At 46.9% G+C, this 17,073-nt stretch overlaps 1 protein-coding gene across 2 annotated transcripts in view; it reads left to right on the forward strand.

Annotated features, from left to right (window-relative positions):
- The window catches only part of LOC147604618 (Membrane fusion protein Use1), a 39,030-nt gene that overhangs the window by 3,203 nt on the left and 18,754 nt on the right, over positions 1-17,073 (forward strand). Inside the window, exons 3-5 of one of the 2 annotated variants that reach the window (XM_086794678.1) lie at positions 4,656-4,723; positions 5,762-5,837; positions 5,986-6,113. In XM_086794678.1, the coding sequence (XP_086650804.1) occupies positions 4,656-4,723; positions 5,762-5,837; positions 5,986-6,113 (272 nt within the window). The remainder of the gene's footprint in view (positions 1-4,655; positions 4,724-5,761; positions 5,838-5,985; positions 6,114-17,073) is intronic. The other variant, XM_086794679.1, reaches the window with a different exon arrangement.

Consider the following 17,073-nt stretch of genomic DNA (forward strand, 5'->3'; position numbering starts at 1 on the left):
ACGGTCACTCCAATTTGCACTTGGTATCATCTAAAGCCAACTCAAAGCCTGGTGATCTGTGCGAACCTCAAAGTTGCACCCGTAAAGGAAATATTTCCAATGCTTCAGGGCTTGTATCATCGCAAAGAGTTCCCGGTCATAAAACGAGTAGTTCTTCTCTGCAGGGATAGAGAAGAATATAAAAAGAGTAGTTCTTCTTTGCAGGGATCAACTTACGGGATATGTAAGCTACTTGATGGCCATTCTGCTGCAAGACCGCCCCGATAGTAATGTTACTCGCATTGGTGATCATGTGAAATGGGTCATCCCTGGAGGCTAATGCTAAACAAGGAGCCTCAAATAATGCAACCATGAGGTCCTTGAAAGCTTGCAAATCCCAAGGGGTCATCTTGATCTTCGGCCTCTGAGTCTTGATGCCTTTAAGCAAATGGGTCAAAGCTGCCGAAACGTCAGAAAACTTGTCGATGTGGGTGGAATATGCCTAGCAAATACCCACAAACAAACTGACATCATACGTTACTTTCGGAATCTCCTAGTTCAGGATCTTCGCCACTTTTGTTGGGTCTAATCGGATGCCTTCGGCACTGATTATATATCTGATGTAGTGAACCTCGTATAAACAAAATTCCAATTTCTTCTCATTGACATAAAGCTCGTTGCTTTCCAACAACTTCATCACTTTTTCTATGTCAATGTCGTGTTGCTCTTTTGTAGTTGAGAAAATCAGTATGTCGTCCAAAAAGATGAAGACACACTTGCCTATCAAGTCCCTGAAAACACGCATTATCATGTGGTTAAACGTAGCCGGGGCGTTGGTTAATCCAAAAGGCATGACCACGAATTCGTAGTGGGTCCGCTCAGTTCGAAATGCAGTTTTGGGGATATCTCCACTCACAATTTTCACTTGATGGTACTGTCAAATCCCCACGGATCTCCTCGTGATCGTTCCTGGTACGAGACTGGAATCCTGCAGACAAACGAATAAACAACAAGAGGTTGCAGGCCTGACTCACCTCCCAACCCTGACAGCCGTGGGCATGCCCACAGTCTTGGCTGTCCCCACCGAGCCACGAGCTGAGCTAACTAGGTTGACGTACCGACCAATCTCCTCCTCGCGACGTCCCATACCGCCACGAAGCTACCCTCGCGGGCCTCGAGATTGCTGCCGGCCTCGGCTGCGTAAAGCAGGTGCACGTTTGCACCAGATCCAGGCTCCAAGACCATAGAGCTCTCACAAACTCGCGAGACTCTCTATATCAATAACTAACCTTGGCCACCCTTTTATAGGCTCTTGGCCGGTCATCGGGCGTCCACACTTGGCCGCCCGTCCGTCCATACTTGGGTGCCCGCTCGTTAGTCTATCCCTAACTCAGCTCGTCAATCAGCGTGCCTAGCTCCAAGCTTCCCCAAGCCTCGAAACTAGTCTTGCGTGCGTGTAGCACACGATAGATACATACTGTGCACATGACATACTCCCCTTTCTCTAAGAGTTCACTCCTGAGCTCACTAAAAAGGCAGGGTAATCTCTCTGAAGAGTAGTCAATGTCTCCCATGTAGCGTCCTCCTCAACACGATCCTTCCACTTGATCTTGTATCCTGTGATAAGCGTATTACGCAATCTTCTTTCACGAAATCCAAGAATCTTTTTAGGTTCGTGCGGAACAAATGTCATGTCCTCGACATCTATAATTTCTTGAGGAGTCACTAACTGATCTGTTCCACCCAGTACTTCCTTAAGTCTACTGACATGAAATACAGGATGAACTTTCACATGAGAAGGCAAATCCAATTCATATGCAACTGAACCAATCCTTTGTGTAATACGAAATTGTCCACAGTATCTTATCTTGATCACTGTAGCCTTGTAGGTGGAATTTTAGCTTGCCGATATAAGGTACAAGTGTCTTCTCTGTATCTCCATCATCAGGATGGACAACTTGGTGCAGTTCCAATGGAGTATCCATATCTTCATTCCTTAGGCTAAGCTCTTTTGCTAATTGCCAAGAGATGAAGTTCTCATTGGCTGCAGGGTCTATCAAGAAAAGAGCTTGCTTTCCTTGCATTTGACTCCCAAGCCTTCAATAGTTGGCACATCTCTGTGGTGTGAGTTGTGTTTCCTACCACATCTCCTATCGCATTGATTGTGACTTGTGGTATGGAGTTGTTGGAGGGTTTGTTTTGTCCTTCACCATCATATTAAACTTACAATTAGTAATGATATGACATGGTATCTAGAACACATTGGAACACTTTATAACTAGAATCCTTTACTATTCTTGGCATATCAGATGGCATTATCCAATGTTTTCTTTCAATTATTCCTGATCTGGAGCTTATATCCATCAGGCAATCCATCCACTAAGAATCCCAAAATAGTATAGGGTCCATGTGTTGCCCGATCCTGCAACTCTCTAAATTTCTACAAATATGTGTTCAAAGGCACATTCTTCATTTCCAAGTTTTAAAACTTGGACACAATGTCGTACTCATCCTCGGCCTGCAGGATTTCTTCCCGGAAAACTCTCCCAAAATCTACCCACCTCGTGGGCTTTACTCGTAACTCTTTCTACCAGGTAAGGGTTTTTCCTTGCAGGAATCCCTATACCATCTGTATCTTCTTATCCTTGGGGAAAGGATGGAACTCAAAGTGCGTACCCCATCTATGAAGAAGCCAAGAGTCAACTATCTCTTGAGTCTTCTGTTTCCGCTCCCCCCTATAGGGCTCTGGAGTAAAAGAGGGTGCAACTAAAGCTGTCCCAACTCCCCTTGCTGTCACCAAACCCACCAAGTATTAGCGCGCTAATCCCTAATCCCGGGGCCCCCTAACCCCGTTGGAGAGTAGATCCCTAATCCGTAGATTAGTGTCCAGCTACATAACATATGGACATCTCCACATCAAACCACTGAAAGGTGTGCATGTGACATCTCTTGTCTCTCTCTTCTCCTATGTGTTTGCTAGATCATTTGGATTAGTGTTAATGTAGTTTGCTTAGCATTAATAATGTATTTCAGTCTTCCGTGGTTAGCACTCATGTGACACCACCTCCACTAAGGGGTTGGAGTTGAGCGGGAGGCATGTGAGAAAGCTTAGTCCACGGTGTGCCCCTTGGAGGCACTCGGATTTTAGGGAGATGGCTAAGACTAGAGAGAAGCAAATGATTGTCTCCAATTGGGTTAAAGTACTGCTCCAAGCCTTTGTATCAGGTTATGGGTTGCTGGTGTTTGACAAGTACTCCTCTAGGTGCCATCTTGGGCTTCTGTTTTCTTCTCTTCAAAGAAGAGGCCTCAGGTGAAGGGGAGGAAGAAGAGGGCGGTGTAGTGGGAGTTGGTGTTGTGAGTGAAGCATGTGAAGGTACAGGGGCGGAAGGTGAGGGCAAGAGTGGGGCCAAGGTATGGCCATCAAACCCGCCATGCAAAAAAAAAGGATCCACCCTAGGGGATCCATTGTTGAATTGGGTGACCAGGCGACAAATGTTCATAACGGCTGCCACCAAAAGTGTTACCTCGGTGCTGTGTCCATATCCATGGTGATGTGGGTCCCACCACATCGATCTTGGCAGCTGGTGGTCTGCCACTCTTGCCCGTTGAGCAGGTCTCTGCTTGGGGCTTGGGGGGTGGGGGGTGTGGATGTTGGGGTGGAAGCTGGGGAGGAGTCAGTTGGTGAGGATAAGGCTAACGTCGGGCAGTGTGAGTGTGCCCTAGCCCCTAGCATTGGGGGCTCTTGGTGGCATTCTTGCTCACCCGCTAGGGCAGCTTGCAGTAGGTCCGGTATTTGTTCCAGTGCCAGCCTGATCAGACGAAGTTGCGTACCTGGGTGGTGGCTTCAAGGGAGGCTACTGACGAAGCTAATAGCTGGAGTTCCCCTTCAGAAAGCTAACACTGACGGTGGCCTTGGATGGGGTAGATGGAGTGCCTGCCGTGGAGTCCTCGAGGGGGGAAGAGCCAAAGGGAGCCAGTCAGCTGCCAATAAAGCACAAAACTAGCCTGGCAGCAGCAAAAGGAAAGGCGGATGGTGAGGAGGGGGAGCAGTCCAGAAGGCTGAAGAAACAAATGAGGGGGCAGAAAATGGGGAAGGCAACAAGGGTTAAGAAAAGGGGATGGGGCTGCTGGGATTGGTGAGCAGCTTGAAATGGAGGGGTGGGGCAGAGAAACAGGAGAGGGGTGGCAGCGTGACAGAATGGGAGGGGTAGAGGTGGGGCTAGGGGCAAAAGGTGGGGGGTGCACGAGGCAAAGGTAAGGGGGGTCTGCAGATCAGGAGGGAGGGGACTAGTGCGCAGACCTGGGGGTGGGCAGGCAGCGGGCTAGTGTGCAGATCTGGGCGTGCGCAGAGAGGCAAGGAGGGGAAGCTGCTGTGGGAGGGGCTATTGGGTGCTCCAGCTCTGCTCGAGATGCTTCACCTTATATCATCTATTTTTTAGAACAAATTCAAGACCTTTTTGAGTGGTCATCTTTGCTGATTGATTCCACACAAGCGAATCATGAAAACATAATTGTTCAGCACATCAAGTCTTACAGGGTGGTTATGTCTATACTTAATCTTTTTTCAGGGTTAATGTCTTGATTATCTAAAGCTCAAGTTTGAATTGCAAAATACATGCATTTTTTTTTTGCCATTTCTTAACATACCCTTATAAATTTTGCTGTTTCTGTTACAGTATATTGTGACATTGAAGGAACAGCTAGCATTGCTTACTGGAGAAAGCGGGCAAGGAAATCTTCCTTGGTATGGAGATTATTCATGAATGCTCTTGTTGATTTTGAATCAAGGCTTACTTGGGACTATGATTATGGCTTTGAATCGAACTTATAGTAGGTCCTTTATAAGTTATCCTATCTCAAATCAATGTATGAACTGCAGTTTTATCTTATGTTTATTTCTTCTCGATAGGGTTTATCCATATCCTCTTTTAAAGAGTAGGTATGAGGTGAGGAAATAGAGGCTCTCAAGATCTTGAGCTCTCTATCTGAAGAGAAAGCCAGAGAGGCATTTCTCACATAGATCAAATCCATATGTGACCACATGCAGTGTGAATTGTCTTGACTATTTCTTTTGCAGGGTTAGTACACTGTTCCTAAGTAGAGAGGCCCAAAACAGGCTGTGAGCAGTTTTTCAAGGCCAATATAAAGGGGAAATAAAAGGGAAGAGCAAGGACTCATGTAACCATTCTGAAAACGTCGTTTGTTTTAGGCAACATTGGCAATGTGGTCACAAAGGCTTTTGGCACATTGATTTGTACCAGACCAATGCTTTGCTGCCCTGGCCAAAATGGGGTCTTTGCACGAAGAGTTTAGGCCATTGAGTGTCAGTACTCTTGTGGAGACGCATCAATATGTTAATGCTTGATGTTCTGAAGTGTTGTGATATGTGCATGAGAAGCTTGTGGGATGGGCAAGTGAGATTTGCACATGTTTATCAATCAATAATCAAAAATCATCTACAACAAGCAATTGTAGTGCCATCTCTTCGTCCAGTTTGGAAGGGGCAATCTACACCATGCCCATGGAGGACGATGACAAAGACATAGGGAAACATGCATGCTTTAGTCCTCTTAACAAAGTTTCCCAACCTGATATGTGCAGTGTTAACACTCAGATTTTCTGCGTAATTAGTGTGAGGTTTGACAATCTCATCTTCAGAAGAATCTGAATATGTACAACTGTTGTTTCAAAATGAGCTTGGGGTCTGATGTGAATCTTGTTGATTGACTAGGCCAATCATGGAACATGGAAGCAGTTCACAACTGTTTTTTTTTCTTTGCAGCATAACGGAAGAAAAGGCAAAGGAGTATGCTGAGCAAATCGAAGCAGCAGCCTCGAGAATCAATACAGATGGATTGGTATTTTTCCAAAGCAAGCCTCATGTAGTGTTATGCTGCATTGCCTGTTTACTGGTTGGGTACACATGATTGGAACCATCTTCCTGTTTTTTTTTTTTTTTCAGAAGCAACATTTTTGATCGAACACTCACTTTTGCCAGCACTTTAGCAGGACATGTGGGAGATGCTTACGTCAAAAGATGCTCAGTCAGACTTTGCTCAGAGACCAAGAGAAAACCTGCCGACTGCATTTTCAAAAGATAGCTCCACAGCATCCGGACTCAGAAAAAGACTTTTGTAGGTGGAGGGTTCTGTGGGTTCTACATATAAGAAGATTATAGTTTATGAGTTACATGTGTTGATGGCTTAAGTTCAGCTTGTAATTTTAGGCCCGTGCGCACGATCGTGTGTGTGTGTGTGTGTGTGTGTGTGTGTGTGTGTGTGAGAGAGAGAGAGAGAGAGAGAGAGAGAGAGAGAGAGAGAGAGAAAAAGAAAGAAAGAAAGATATATTAAAGTCTGCAAAAGGCCAAAATTGGCCTATGAGACAAACAAGTAGTACAATGATGTTCTTCCAGTCATCAAGAGGAAAATGTGGAGTGAGAATAAAATGTACAAGTATGACAACACGACCATAGGGGACTCAATGGTGGTGTACAAACGAGAGGGTGTGGATGGAGTACTAGCGCTACTAATGCATCTCTATATGCTGAAGGGGTGATACAAGTATGATATGTTATCTACTCCTAACTCCATCCAGTCCCATAGTCTGGGTACAATATGTCATACATCCGATCTGAGGATGCCGTAAATGTGTAGAACATGCGTCGTGGATCAGAGCGGAAATGTGGGCTCCTCGACCTCCTGCTGGTGTCGAGACCGGATGGCCGCGATCTCTCTGTGGTGTAGCCGTGGTGTCTGGTAGCCGGCTAGTCTGGGTCGTCGCCTAGCTCGAATCTCCTCCGCTCGCTGAGATGTCGCTCCCAATGTATGTGGCTGGGCTACTGGTGCAAATCTCTGGAAGAAGTCAGTCAACTGGTGTATTAACGTCTACTAGAGGCCGAACTTGACCTATGAGACAAATCAATGTACAGCTGTCAATGTCTTCTGGATGTCCAGAAAAAAAGAAAAAAAAAAGAAAAAAGAAGAAGAAGGACAAAATGAACATGAAATAAACTATGAAAGTACTGAGCTAGTGGGGGGGTGTGATGGATGGAGCACTACTGCTAGAGGCTCAGTATGCAACCTATATGCGTAGGGTATACAAGAATGCAATGCAGATCTGTCTAGCTCCAACCAGTACCATAATGGGGGTGTAATATGTGATACATAGGCGTGGCAAGGCAAACATACCTCGGAGCATGATCTCCAGGTGTGAGTGTAAGTGAGCTAGCCGCTCTTGGAGATGGTGCTGATGTTGAGCCCGTATCTCTGTGATCTTCCTCTGATGTAGTTTGGGAGTCTGGTAGCCTGGTGCTCTCGGTCTCCGTCTGGCTCGGAGGTCCGCAGCGCGTTGAAGTGTAACCCCCTCCTGTGTCAGGGTGGGCACTGGGATAGATTTCTGGAAGAAATCAGTGAGCTGGAGCTGTCGCCCACCTCTCCCTGTGGTATGAGTCCGTAGCAGTGTCTCTTTGTGGCGCTGTGTCTCTAGCAAGAACTGGCCAAATCTGCGCTGGTCTGCGGACTCCATGATCTGGCGGAGTGAGGGATGTCCACTGCAGAGAGAGAAAGAAAAGAAAGAAAGAAAGATATATTAACGTCTGCAAAAGGCCAAAATTGGCCTATGAGACAAACAAGTATAGTACAATGATGTTCCTCCAGTCATCAAGAGGAAAATGTGGAGTGAGAGAGAGAGAGAGAGAGGGGCGTCCACACCAGACCCGAAGGGCCTATGAGACCATGGATAGTACAATGATAACATGGGTATAGAGTGCCATGGAAAAACTAAAAAAGAACATGAAAACTGAAAACTGAAACATGACTCTATAAGCCTCCAGATGGGAGATGTGGCCTATGGTGAGGGCATGTCATGTTGTCAGAGAATCTCATGGATCTGCCTTGGTGTTGTAATTCTGCCGGTCGGTGTGGAATGTTTGGTTGAACACAATGCTAATCAATACACTTAAATACACTAAGATTTAATGGACAACAAGCACAATACAAAATGTAATTTGCTGAATTGAAAAGAGATGCACAAAGAGATCCTCTTGCTACTTGCTTCCATAATTGATCATTAAAGCTTATCAATTGCAAGTAGACATGATGTGAGCAGAAGTTTTCGCGATGGAAGTGTCTAGAATGCGAAATCTTCAATTTGTTGCGATCCTTTGCGACAAATAAGTCTTCAAGTGGTTGTAGGGAACCTGGGAAAGCTTCCCCTATGGTTCAACTTGAGAAAGGAAGGTAGAAATTAGGGTTTTAGCAAAAAGACTAGAAATTACAACAAATAAAAGGGCTGTTTTGCTGAATTTGAGCCATTGGGAGTGTGTAGGAGAGTGAATATGACCTAGAAACACTCTTGCAATCTTGAAAAACACTTTAGCAATCTTGGATATGGTGTACGGAAGGAAGAAGTGCAGAAAATACAGCCATAAGGCCTCCTTCAAGAGGGTGCCAACTTCTAGAGAGGGGAGAAGAGAGAGATGATGAGATGTCCACCTTATATGTGAGGCAGAGGAAAGGTGAGTTGGGGTCCAAGTTGGGAATGGCACATGGCTGGTTGCTCTCTTTGAACAAAAGGGATAAGGTCTCGGTGGGTGGACATTGAGCTTTGTCCACCTCGGGACATCAGTGTGTACGAACATAGGACTGGTCATAATTTATAAGTGAGTTTTGGTCGCCCAAAACTTAATAAAGTGTATACACTTTCACTTATAAATTAATACTAGATCCTAAGGCTCAACTTTGACTAGTACTTACCACGTGTCACATGCCACATAACCATGCCAACAGACAGTTTCGCATGCACGGTTCACAGGTGGGCGTTCCCTTACCTGGATCTACACATTGGTCAAGCAAGCATGAAAACAACATGCAAATTCAATTTGTTGCAAGATCTGAAAATGAAGCATGGAGAGGAAGTTGGCCATCCTCATATGGTTCTCTGATAATTTAGTTTGGGTAAGAAAATACCTCAAACTCTAATGATCTGTCTTCGCAGTGAAATTAGCTCCAAGAAGGTAATTTTTCCATATGGTTAGTGCATGAATTACGGCCAAGAGCTCTTTCTCATAAATGCCAAGAGATAGCTTTGCATCATGCAGTCTACCGCTCTCATAAGCCACAACATGTCCCTCTTGATTTAGGACAGCTCCTACACAGTTTTCTAGATGCATCACATTCCACACTGAATGGCAAATCCGGAATGATCAACATTGGACCATGTGTAGTTGCATCTTTCAATTTAAGGAATGCACCTCTCTGAACATCAATCCATTTAAATATAGCCTTCTTCTTTGTCAAGTCATGCAAAGGAGAAGCAATCCATGCAAAGTGCCGAATGAACCTGCGGCGGTAGTAAGAGCATAGCCCAAGAAAACTATGGATCTCATGCACCGATCTCAATTCAAGCCAATTCCGAATTGCATCAATCCATGGAAGATCCATCTGCACTGCGTCTTTGGACACAATATGCCCAAGATAGTGTATCTCTAACTCACTCTTCTCTGCATTTATGGAGTTTATGCTTATGGAGTTCTTCAAAAACAATAGTCAAATGAGCTCTATGCTCTTCTTCGGTCTTTGAGAAGACTAGGATGTCATCAAAGAAGACACGTGTAAATTTGCTATACCTACGATCCATCATTCTATTGAATGTAGCTGGGGCATTCCTAAGACCAAAAGGCATAACAAGATACACATAAAGCCCAAATGCTGTCCTGAAAGTGGTTTTATATACATCTTCAGGCACCAAACACACTTCATGATACCCACTCTTGAGATCAATTCGGCTAAAACATGCCGATCCATCCAACTTGTCAAGAATGTTATCTATGCGTGGGATCGGAAACCAATGTTGATGGTGAGCTTATTCAAAGCTCTTTACCAACACGGAGTGCAAGTGGTAAAGTGGACATGACGGGACTTATGTCTATGCCAAGGGTCATGTGGACCGATGTCTTGTTGGCAGGAGACTTATTTTGTCTCGCCCATTTACTTGGGACATGGATTATGATATCTGGACTTATGAGACTGTTTTGTCTCGCCCATTTATCTTGGGACATGATTATGATATCTGGACTTATGGGACTGTTTTTGTCTCGCCCATTTATCTTGGGACATGATTTTGATATTGGTATTATGGAGACTTATTTAGTCTCGCCCATTTCTTTGGGACATGGATTCTTCAGTTATATTGGATTTTTGAGACTGCCTCGTCTCGCCCAATCGATAGGACATGATGATATCTTGAATATATGGCTTGAAGCTTAAAGTTGCGGACAACTTTTAAGAAGTTGGGGAGGATGTCACCAGCCTGGACATTTCCCAGTCTGAAAGGGGTCTGGTGGACTCCAGGATGTTTAAATATTTGGAAAGTACAAGCTTTGGGAATGGGGGATTATCCTAGAATACAAAGGACCACACTCCTAAAATTTAGGAGAGTTGCTATTTTTGGCCCGACTTCGATGGAAATTCTGTTCGCGTCATTACATCTGGAATTGAGGAGATACCAAGAGTTGGCAAAGTGCCTATGATAGAATGTCTACCAGTTGGGATATTTTTAGAGATAAAGTTTATGGAAGGACCTATCTCTTAGATTGGGACATGTGGCAAGAAAGTGGACCAAAGTGAGACAAGTGGCCTGACACTTGTTAGAAAGTGGATCAAAGTGAGACAAGTGGCTTCACACTTGTCACTTCAACTATTGTGTGGCTCTCCACTTGTCATTGTAGCCTTTTCTTGCCATTTTAGCTCATGGGAGGCCCAAATCTATAAATTGGAGCCCTTTCTCTTCATTAATGGAGGCTCTCTTGCTGCACACTAGCCTCTACCACCGTTACAGGCTGCCCATGAAGAATACCGGCTGTTGGGGACTGTTTTGGAGGCTTCCATCGCGAAGAAATACTGAAGGCAAGGGTATTCAATCATTTATTATGATTTCTAGCCATTGTACTTGTTGTACCAGCATTTGTACTTGCTGTACCTATTGTACCAGCCAACCGTACCGACTGTACCAGCCATTGTACCTACTGTACTGGCCACTGTACCTATTGTTCCGGCTGAATGGAGAGCTGAACATGTTGTACCAGCTCTATTGCATGAAGACCCATGGTTTTTGGGGAAGAATCAGTACCCACACGGAGGTATATGGATTATGTTGTTGGCTCGGCATTTCTACAGCCTATCTTCCGGCTTGGTTGCCTCGTGTTGGGTTGTGTTATGGCATTTGCATATGGATAATCCGGCATCTCCCGTGGGGAGAGTAAGGCCCTCAAAGCTTGTACATGATATTATTCTCCTTGGGTAATAAAATACTCCAGGGGGGGGGGGGGGGGGGGGGGGGGGGGGGTTCGGCCCATTCCGACCTCTATGCGGTGTCACACGTGCAAGCTCCATTTTCAGCATTTGTGGATGTTTTGTCTAGCTTTTATGTTTTATGCAAAGTGATGATGGATATGTGTTAAGGCTGTGGCCATGTTTAAATGTTTTAATATGCATTGATGGTATCAACAAGTGTGTCAAAGGCCCTAGTCCCTAGTCCCCCGGGCACCCGCCGCGAGTTTCACAAACTCCCACAACATATCCCATGTGATAGGTGTACATCCATGTACGCCGGGCGGTTGATAAAATCATTTGGTAAGAGGTGTAGAAAATGGCTCTTGTAATGAGCCATTTTCGTGCCTAAGGGCTCAAGGGGGCTAGTCCATGTCCTCTCTGTGTCCACTCTGATGATATCCATCCTGATCACGCGGTTTTGCTCTGAGCGGGTGAGATCCAAAAATGGACAATCGAGACTGTACTGAAAGGGTGGTAGTGCCTCTATCCTCAAACCATGTAGGTCAAACCATGATCTCATCTAAGCGTACCAGCAATGAGTATCTCCATCCTTTGCCAACTGTATGGATGAGGTCAATGCCAATCGGGAGTATTTCTACTGAGGGAGCTCCCACAGCCGCTGTAAAAAGGTAACTCCCTGGAATATGGCCTTGGTCACTACTGGTGCGGCACCCAGCTCAGCCCGAACAATCTCATGTGGTACTGATGATTTGCTCTGAATCATGCGGGCAATCATCATAATCAGTGGTCTCTCCATTTGCCTCCATCCCTCATCCGTCCCTCTTTTGAGATCTGTGATGTATGCTGGGCCCCCAAATTGGAGCTCCGTACAGGAGGGTCGGTGTGACAAGCATATCAAATAGCCACAATTTGGTGCGTGGCTCCTGAAACTGTATGCGTGCACACTGCCTCTCAACTGCCCCCAAGGCTGCATGCCCTAGCTGCTGCAACCTCCTTCAAGGAGAAACGCGGTCCTGTGAAAGTAACTCCCAAGTAGACATATGACCTGACGTACTCAACCAGCTCCCCTCGGAAAGTGAACTGCGGCTCTAATCTCATCACCCATGCCTATGTGGTGTGAAACACCATAACCTTGGTTTTCCCAAGGTTCACTGTCAGATCTCTATCCGCACAGAAAGCCTGTAATGCATCGAGGTGTCTCTGTAATCCCTCCGGAGAGTCTGATATTAGAACAATATCATCAGCATATAACAAGATGGGTATCAACACCCCTGCCAGGCATGCCCCTGGGCTCTACATAATCAGACACCGCATCAATGCATAGTCCAAAAGAGGGTGGGCGATAGCGGGCATCCCTGCTTCACCCCTATCGTGCTGGTCACTATATCGGACAGTCCGCCTGGAGCTCGGACGCTGCCTGTCACAAACTCATACAAAGCATATATCCCCCACTGCATATCCTCGGGTACCTCAATGTCATGCAATCTGTGCATAAGCCTAGCACGTGGTACGGTATCGAAGGCTTTGCGGAAGTCCACAAAGCAACAGTATATCCTTCTCTTATGTGACTTGCCCTCTTCAATAAGTGCCTGAAGTGTCAGTATGTGATCTAAGGTGGTAAATCCTCTCCTGAAGCCGGCCTGTCCATGTGCTCAATGACCATGCCTCTCTGCCCAGCGGCTCAGCTCCGACTCCAATATAGAGCCATATAGTTTAGCCAAGTAATGACCAATCATGATCGTCTTGTAGTTGCCTGGTACCATGGGGTCCCCACTCTTAAAGGGTGGTACAATGATATGCTGTCCAACTTGCCGGGAAACCCTCACAAATGGCACGATTAACCACATGGACGATGAGCGGAGCCAAAGTGTCGCGTGCATATGAGAAGTGCTCTCCAACTAGCCCATCATGATCCTGTGCCTTTCCATTCTGTAACCTGTCCATCGCATCTAGCACCATCCGCATAGTAAAAAAGGTGCTGCTAGCCGATCTAGCTCCCAGTTGAGGGGGGTGTGGGGGGCTGTCTTGGTGCATCATATAGCTCTCTATCATAAGTATGCCATGCCTCAGGTGCAGTAATCAGAGTACCAGGCTGTCTCTTTTGAAACATCTTCCATGCCCTCTTATTATCCTTCCCCAGGAAGAGTTGGTAGATCTCCTCCTCTAGCTTAGCTAGATAGGCTCGTTTCTTCCTCCACACAAGGCGCCGAAAGATCATCCTGGCCTGTCTATGCATGTGAGTCCAAATGGCAATCTCACGCTGTAGCTGTGCTCGTGTCTGACGACACTCATCATCATACCAACTGTTCTGTGGGGCAATGCTGCGAGGGTGGGTGGAAGGGATCATAGTGCAGGGAAACGCATATGAGAAAATGCCTGCCATAATCTGTAATCTGCCCCTCATCTTGTGCTGATCTCTGCAACCCTACATCCTCTGCCGTGATCTCCCGATACATAGCCTCTTGAGTATCATACAACTCTTATCTGCTCTGTGCCTGTACGTGCATTAAAGTCTCCCAATAGTAATATGTCTCCCATGCTGGCAAACCTCATGATATCATCATATAGTGGCGTATAGGGCGACTCTCCTGATGGTGCAAACCTGGAGTGGGCTGGGGGAAAGTAGCATACCGCCACATATAGCTCGCGGAGCCCCTCTGCATATTGGGACCCACATGTACCTCGCATCTGCATCTCTATGAACCACATGTATTTTGTCACGAAGCTCCTCCCTGAAAAGTATTGCCACTCCTCCAGATCCTCTGGTACCTCCCACTGTGCGTGATTGAGGGCAAAAAACGTCTGAAAGTATCCTCAAAGTATCCTGCATCTGTTCTAAGGGCTTCGTTGCAATTCCACACCGTGAATCGCAAGGTCTCATAGGCCGCGCACCATCAAGCGGGCCTCCTCTCCGTAATGATGACTCGGCCATCTCTGTATACCGCCCATTTCCCCTCTTTCCTTGCCTCAAGCACACGCGGCATGTGTTCCTTCCGGTGTGCTATCTGTGCCAGTGTAAGGTCCTCATCCAAATAAATCTTTTCCCCCTTAAGGGCCATCCTTTTGGAGAGGAAGGCCGTCTTCTTCTCCAAGTCACCAAACCTGATGATCAATATCTTCGCCTTGGTTTCATCTCTGCCTACTCGCCATGCTCCGGTAATGGGTACATCAGTGGCTCCAATTTTTGTTGCAAGAGCTTTTGCATTCTCTTGGGGATTTCCCTTATCTTCCCACCCAACTACGCGTACATGTAAGGCATGTGCCCGTCTCTTGGCTTCCTCTTCCAATGTAGCATTTATCACCTCTACTTTATTGACTTATGTATCCTTCTGCTTTTTTACTACTTCAATCCATGGGTTGACTTCCTCAATTTGTTTCTTTGTGGCACTGGCAATTTCAGCCCATGAATGCATCTCCTTCTCACCTGCAGCCACTTTTGCCTTACATGAATGATGATTCCAGAGTGTGTTGCATTTCTGTGATGTCTTTTTCGCGGTCAGCCATACATGTCTTCAAAGTGCCTTCGTACGATGCAACTGCTGTGCCAATCTCCCGGAGCATGTCGTCTTTCCATTTCTGCATCTTTTTTTTCATTTCCGTGTGCATCAAGGCTTGGGCTAATTCCATCTCAACCCGTACTTGGGCTTGCATTTCTCCCTTCAATTGGACATATATCTCTTCCTTCAGCGTTTCGTATATCACTTTCCTTTGGGCATGCATCTGCTCGGTCCATTCCTTTTCAAGCTCATGTCGCATGGTGTTCATCTATGTCCTTATGTGAAGCTGTATCTCCTCATAAAGGGCCTCATCTCGTCGGGCCATCTTCGCAAGCCTTCGTGAGCCAGGGGACATGATCCCTTCCCTCGGTCTTCTGCGGTAGGTATTTGGTGCCTTCGTGGGGGTGTGAAAGCTTGTCTCACCATCCTGTTCTCCCTCCAGGGGTTGAGACATGTTTTCCACTAGTTGTTGCCTTGGGGGCCTGAGCAAGGGTGGGTGGGAAATCGGGGCCAGCTGCCTACGCACAACTCGCAGCAGAGAGGCGAACAGAGGCGTGCAGCGCAAGGGTGGGTGGGAAACGGGGGGGCAGCTGCTTGCGCACAAGTCAGATCGCAGAGGTCAGAGCAGAGAGGCGGGCAGCTGCCTGCGCACAAGTCACAGCAGAGAGGCGGGCTACAGAGGTGTGCATAGAGCAGAGGTGCACAAGTCAGAGCAGAGAGGCGGGCAAAGGTGCGCAGGTTGGTGCGCACAGAGTTGAGCAGAGAGGCGGGCTACAGAGGTGCGCATAGAGCAGAGGCGCAGCAGGTCATCTCAGCAGAGAGGCGGGCAGAGGCGTAGCAAAGAGGTCCGCATAGAGCAGAGGCGCAGCAGGTCATCTCAGCCATGGGAGCCGGTAGCGCTACCAGAGAGAGAGAGAGAGTTGTATTAACGTCTTCAAAAGGCCAAAATGACCTATGAGACCAAAAGGTTACATCATATCCATGAGGTACATCATCCTGGGTACAAAATAGTAATAAAGAAAGATAACAAAAATCTAGAACTTTAAAATCTGATCTAGGTACATGAGCAGAGAGCTCTCATATCACCCTAATACATCCCACATGGTGCTCAAGGTGGTAAAACTGAGCTGGCGCGAGAAGGCCCTACGATGATGGGAGATGATGGCCCGGATCTTCCTGTGGTGGCGTGGCCGTGGGTGAGGGCCATGGGGTCTGGGGCGTCGAGCTCTGCATAACTCAGTGGCTCTGTCGAGTGTCACACCTCTCGGCCGAGCTCCTACACTAGCCTGTGGTCTGGGTATGATGGGTGGACCCGCCCTCAGAGTGCTGGTATGGAAGAAGTCGATGAGAGCTCTCCGTATTGGTCCTCGAGCAAGTACAGCTGATCTGGATCTCACTAAGGATTCCTTGTGTCTACGGAGCTCTAGAAGAAAAAGTCCCAGGCATCTCTGATCCGGAAAGTCCATGATCCTGGAAAGTGGTCCGAACAAAGCTCAGAAGAGGCAATGGAACCTCCCCCGAATCTCATAGTATACAAGGCATCGGCATATGTAATGGTCCTCTGTCTCGGGCTCTATGTGACAGAGCTGGCATATCCTATCCTCTGGTGCGGCTGATCCCAAAGGATAGGTGTATGTCCATGTAGCGTGGACGGATGATGAACCCATCCTCTGTCAGGCATAGGAGGTGATCTCTGTAGAAGGCCATCTTCGTCCCCAATGGACGGCTAGGTGAACTCCATGTCCTCTGAGTATCCAGTCTGACAATGTCCTTCTTGATAACCCTGTTCCGCTCTGTGCGTCTGAGAGCAAATGACGGGGCCTCTATGCTGTGCTGGAAGGGGGGGAGTGCCTCCATCTGCATACCGTGCATGCCAAACCAAGTGCCTACCTGTGCATACCAGCACTCTATATCTCCCTCAAGTGTCAACTGTCTCGAGGACTCCAGGGCTAGCCGGGGGTATCTATCAAGTGGAAGCTCCCATAGCCTATCCCAGTATGTCACTGTCTGGAATAGAGCCTCTGTCACTAAAGGTGCAGCCCCCATCTCTGCCCGCACAATCTCATGTGGCACTGATGGTTTACTCCTAATCATGCGTGAGATCATCGCCACTAGGGGCCTCTCCATCGGCTTCCACCCATCATATACCTCCTCTGTATCTGTCTCAGCCGGCTCTCTCCTCTGTCTCCTCCTGTGGTATAAGCTAGGACCCCAGATGGGGGCACCATACGTAGTGCAGGTGTAACTAAAGTATCAAATAGCCAAAGCTTTGTCCTCGGCTCCTGAAACTGTATCTGTGAGCATTG

The sequence above is a fragment of the Cibotium barometz genome, chromosome 61 (genome assembly GCF_041138505.1).
Source record: "Cibotium barometz isolate CiBa-2024 chromosome 61, ASM4113850v1, whole genome shotgun sequence".
NCBI classification, from domain to species: domain Eukaryota; kingdom Viridiplantae; phylum Streptophyta; class Polypodiopsida; order Cyatheales; family Cibotiaceae; genus Cibotium; species Cibotium barometz.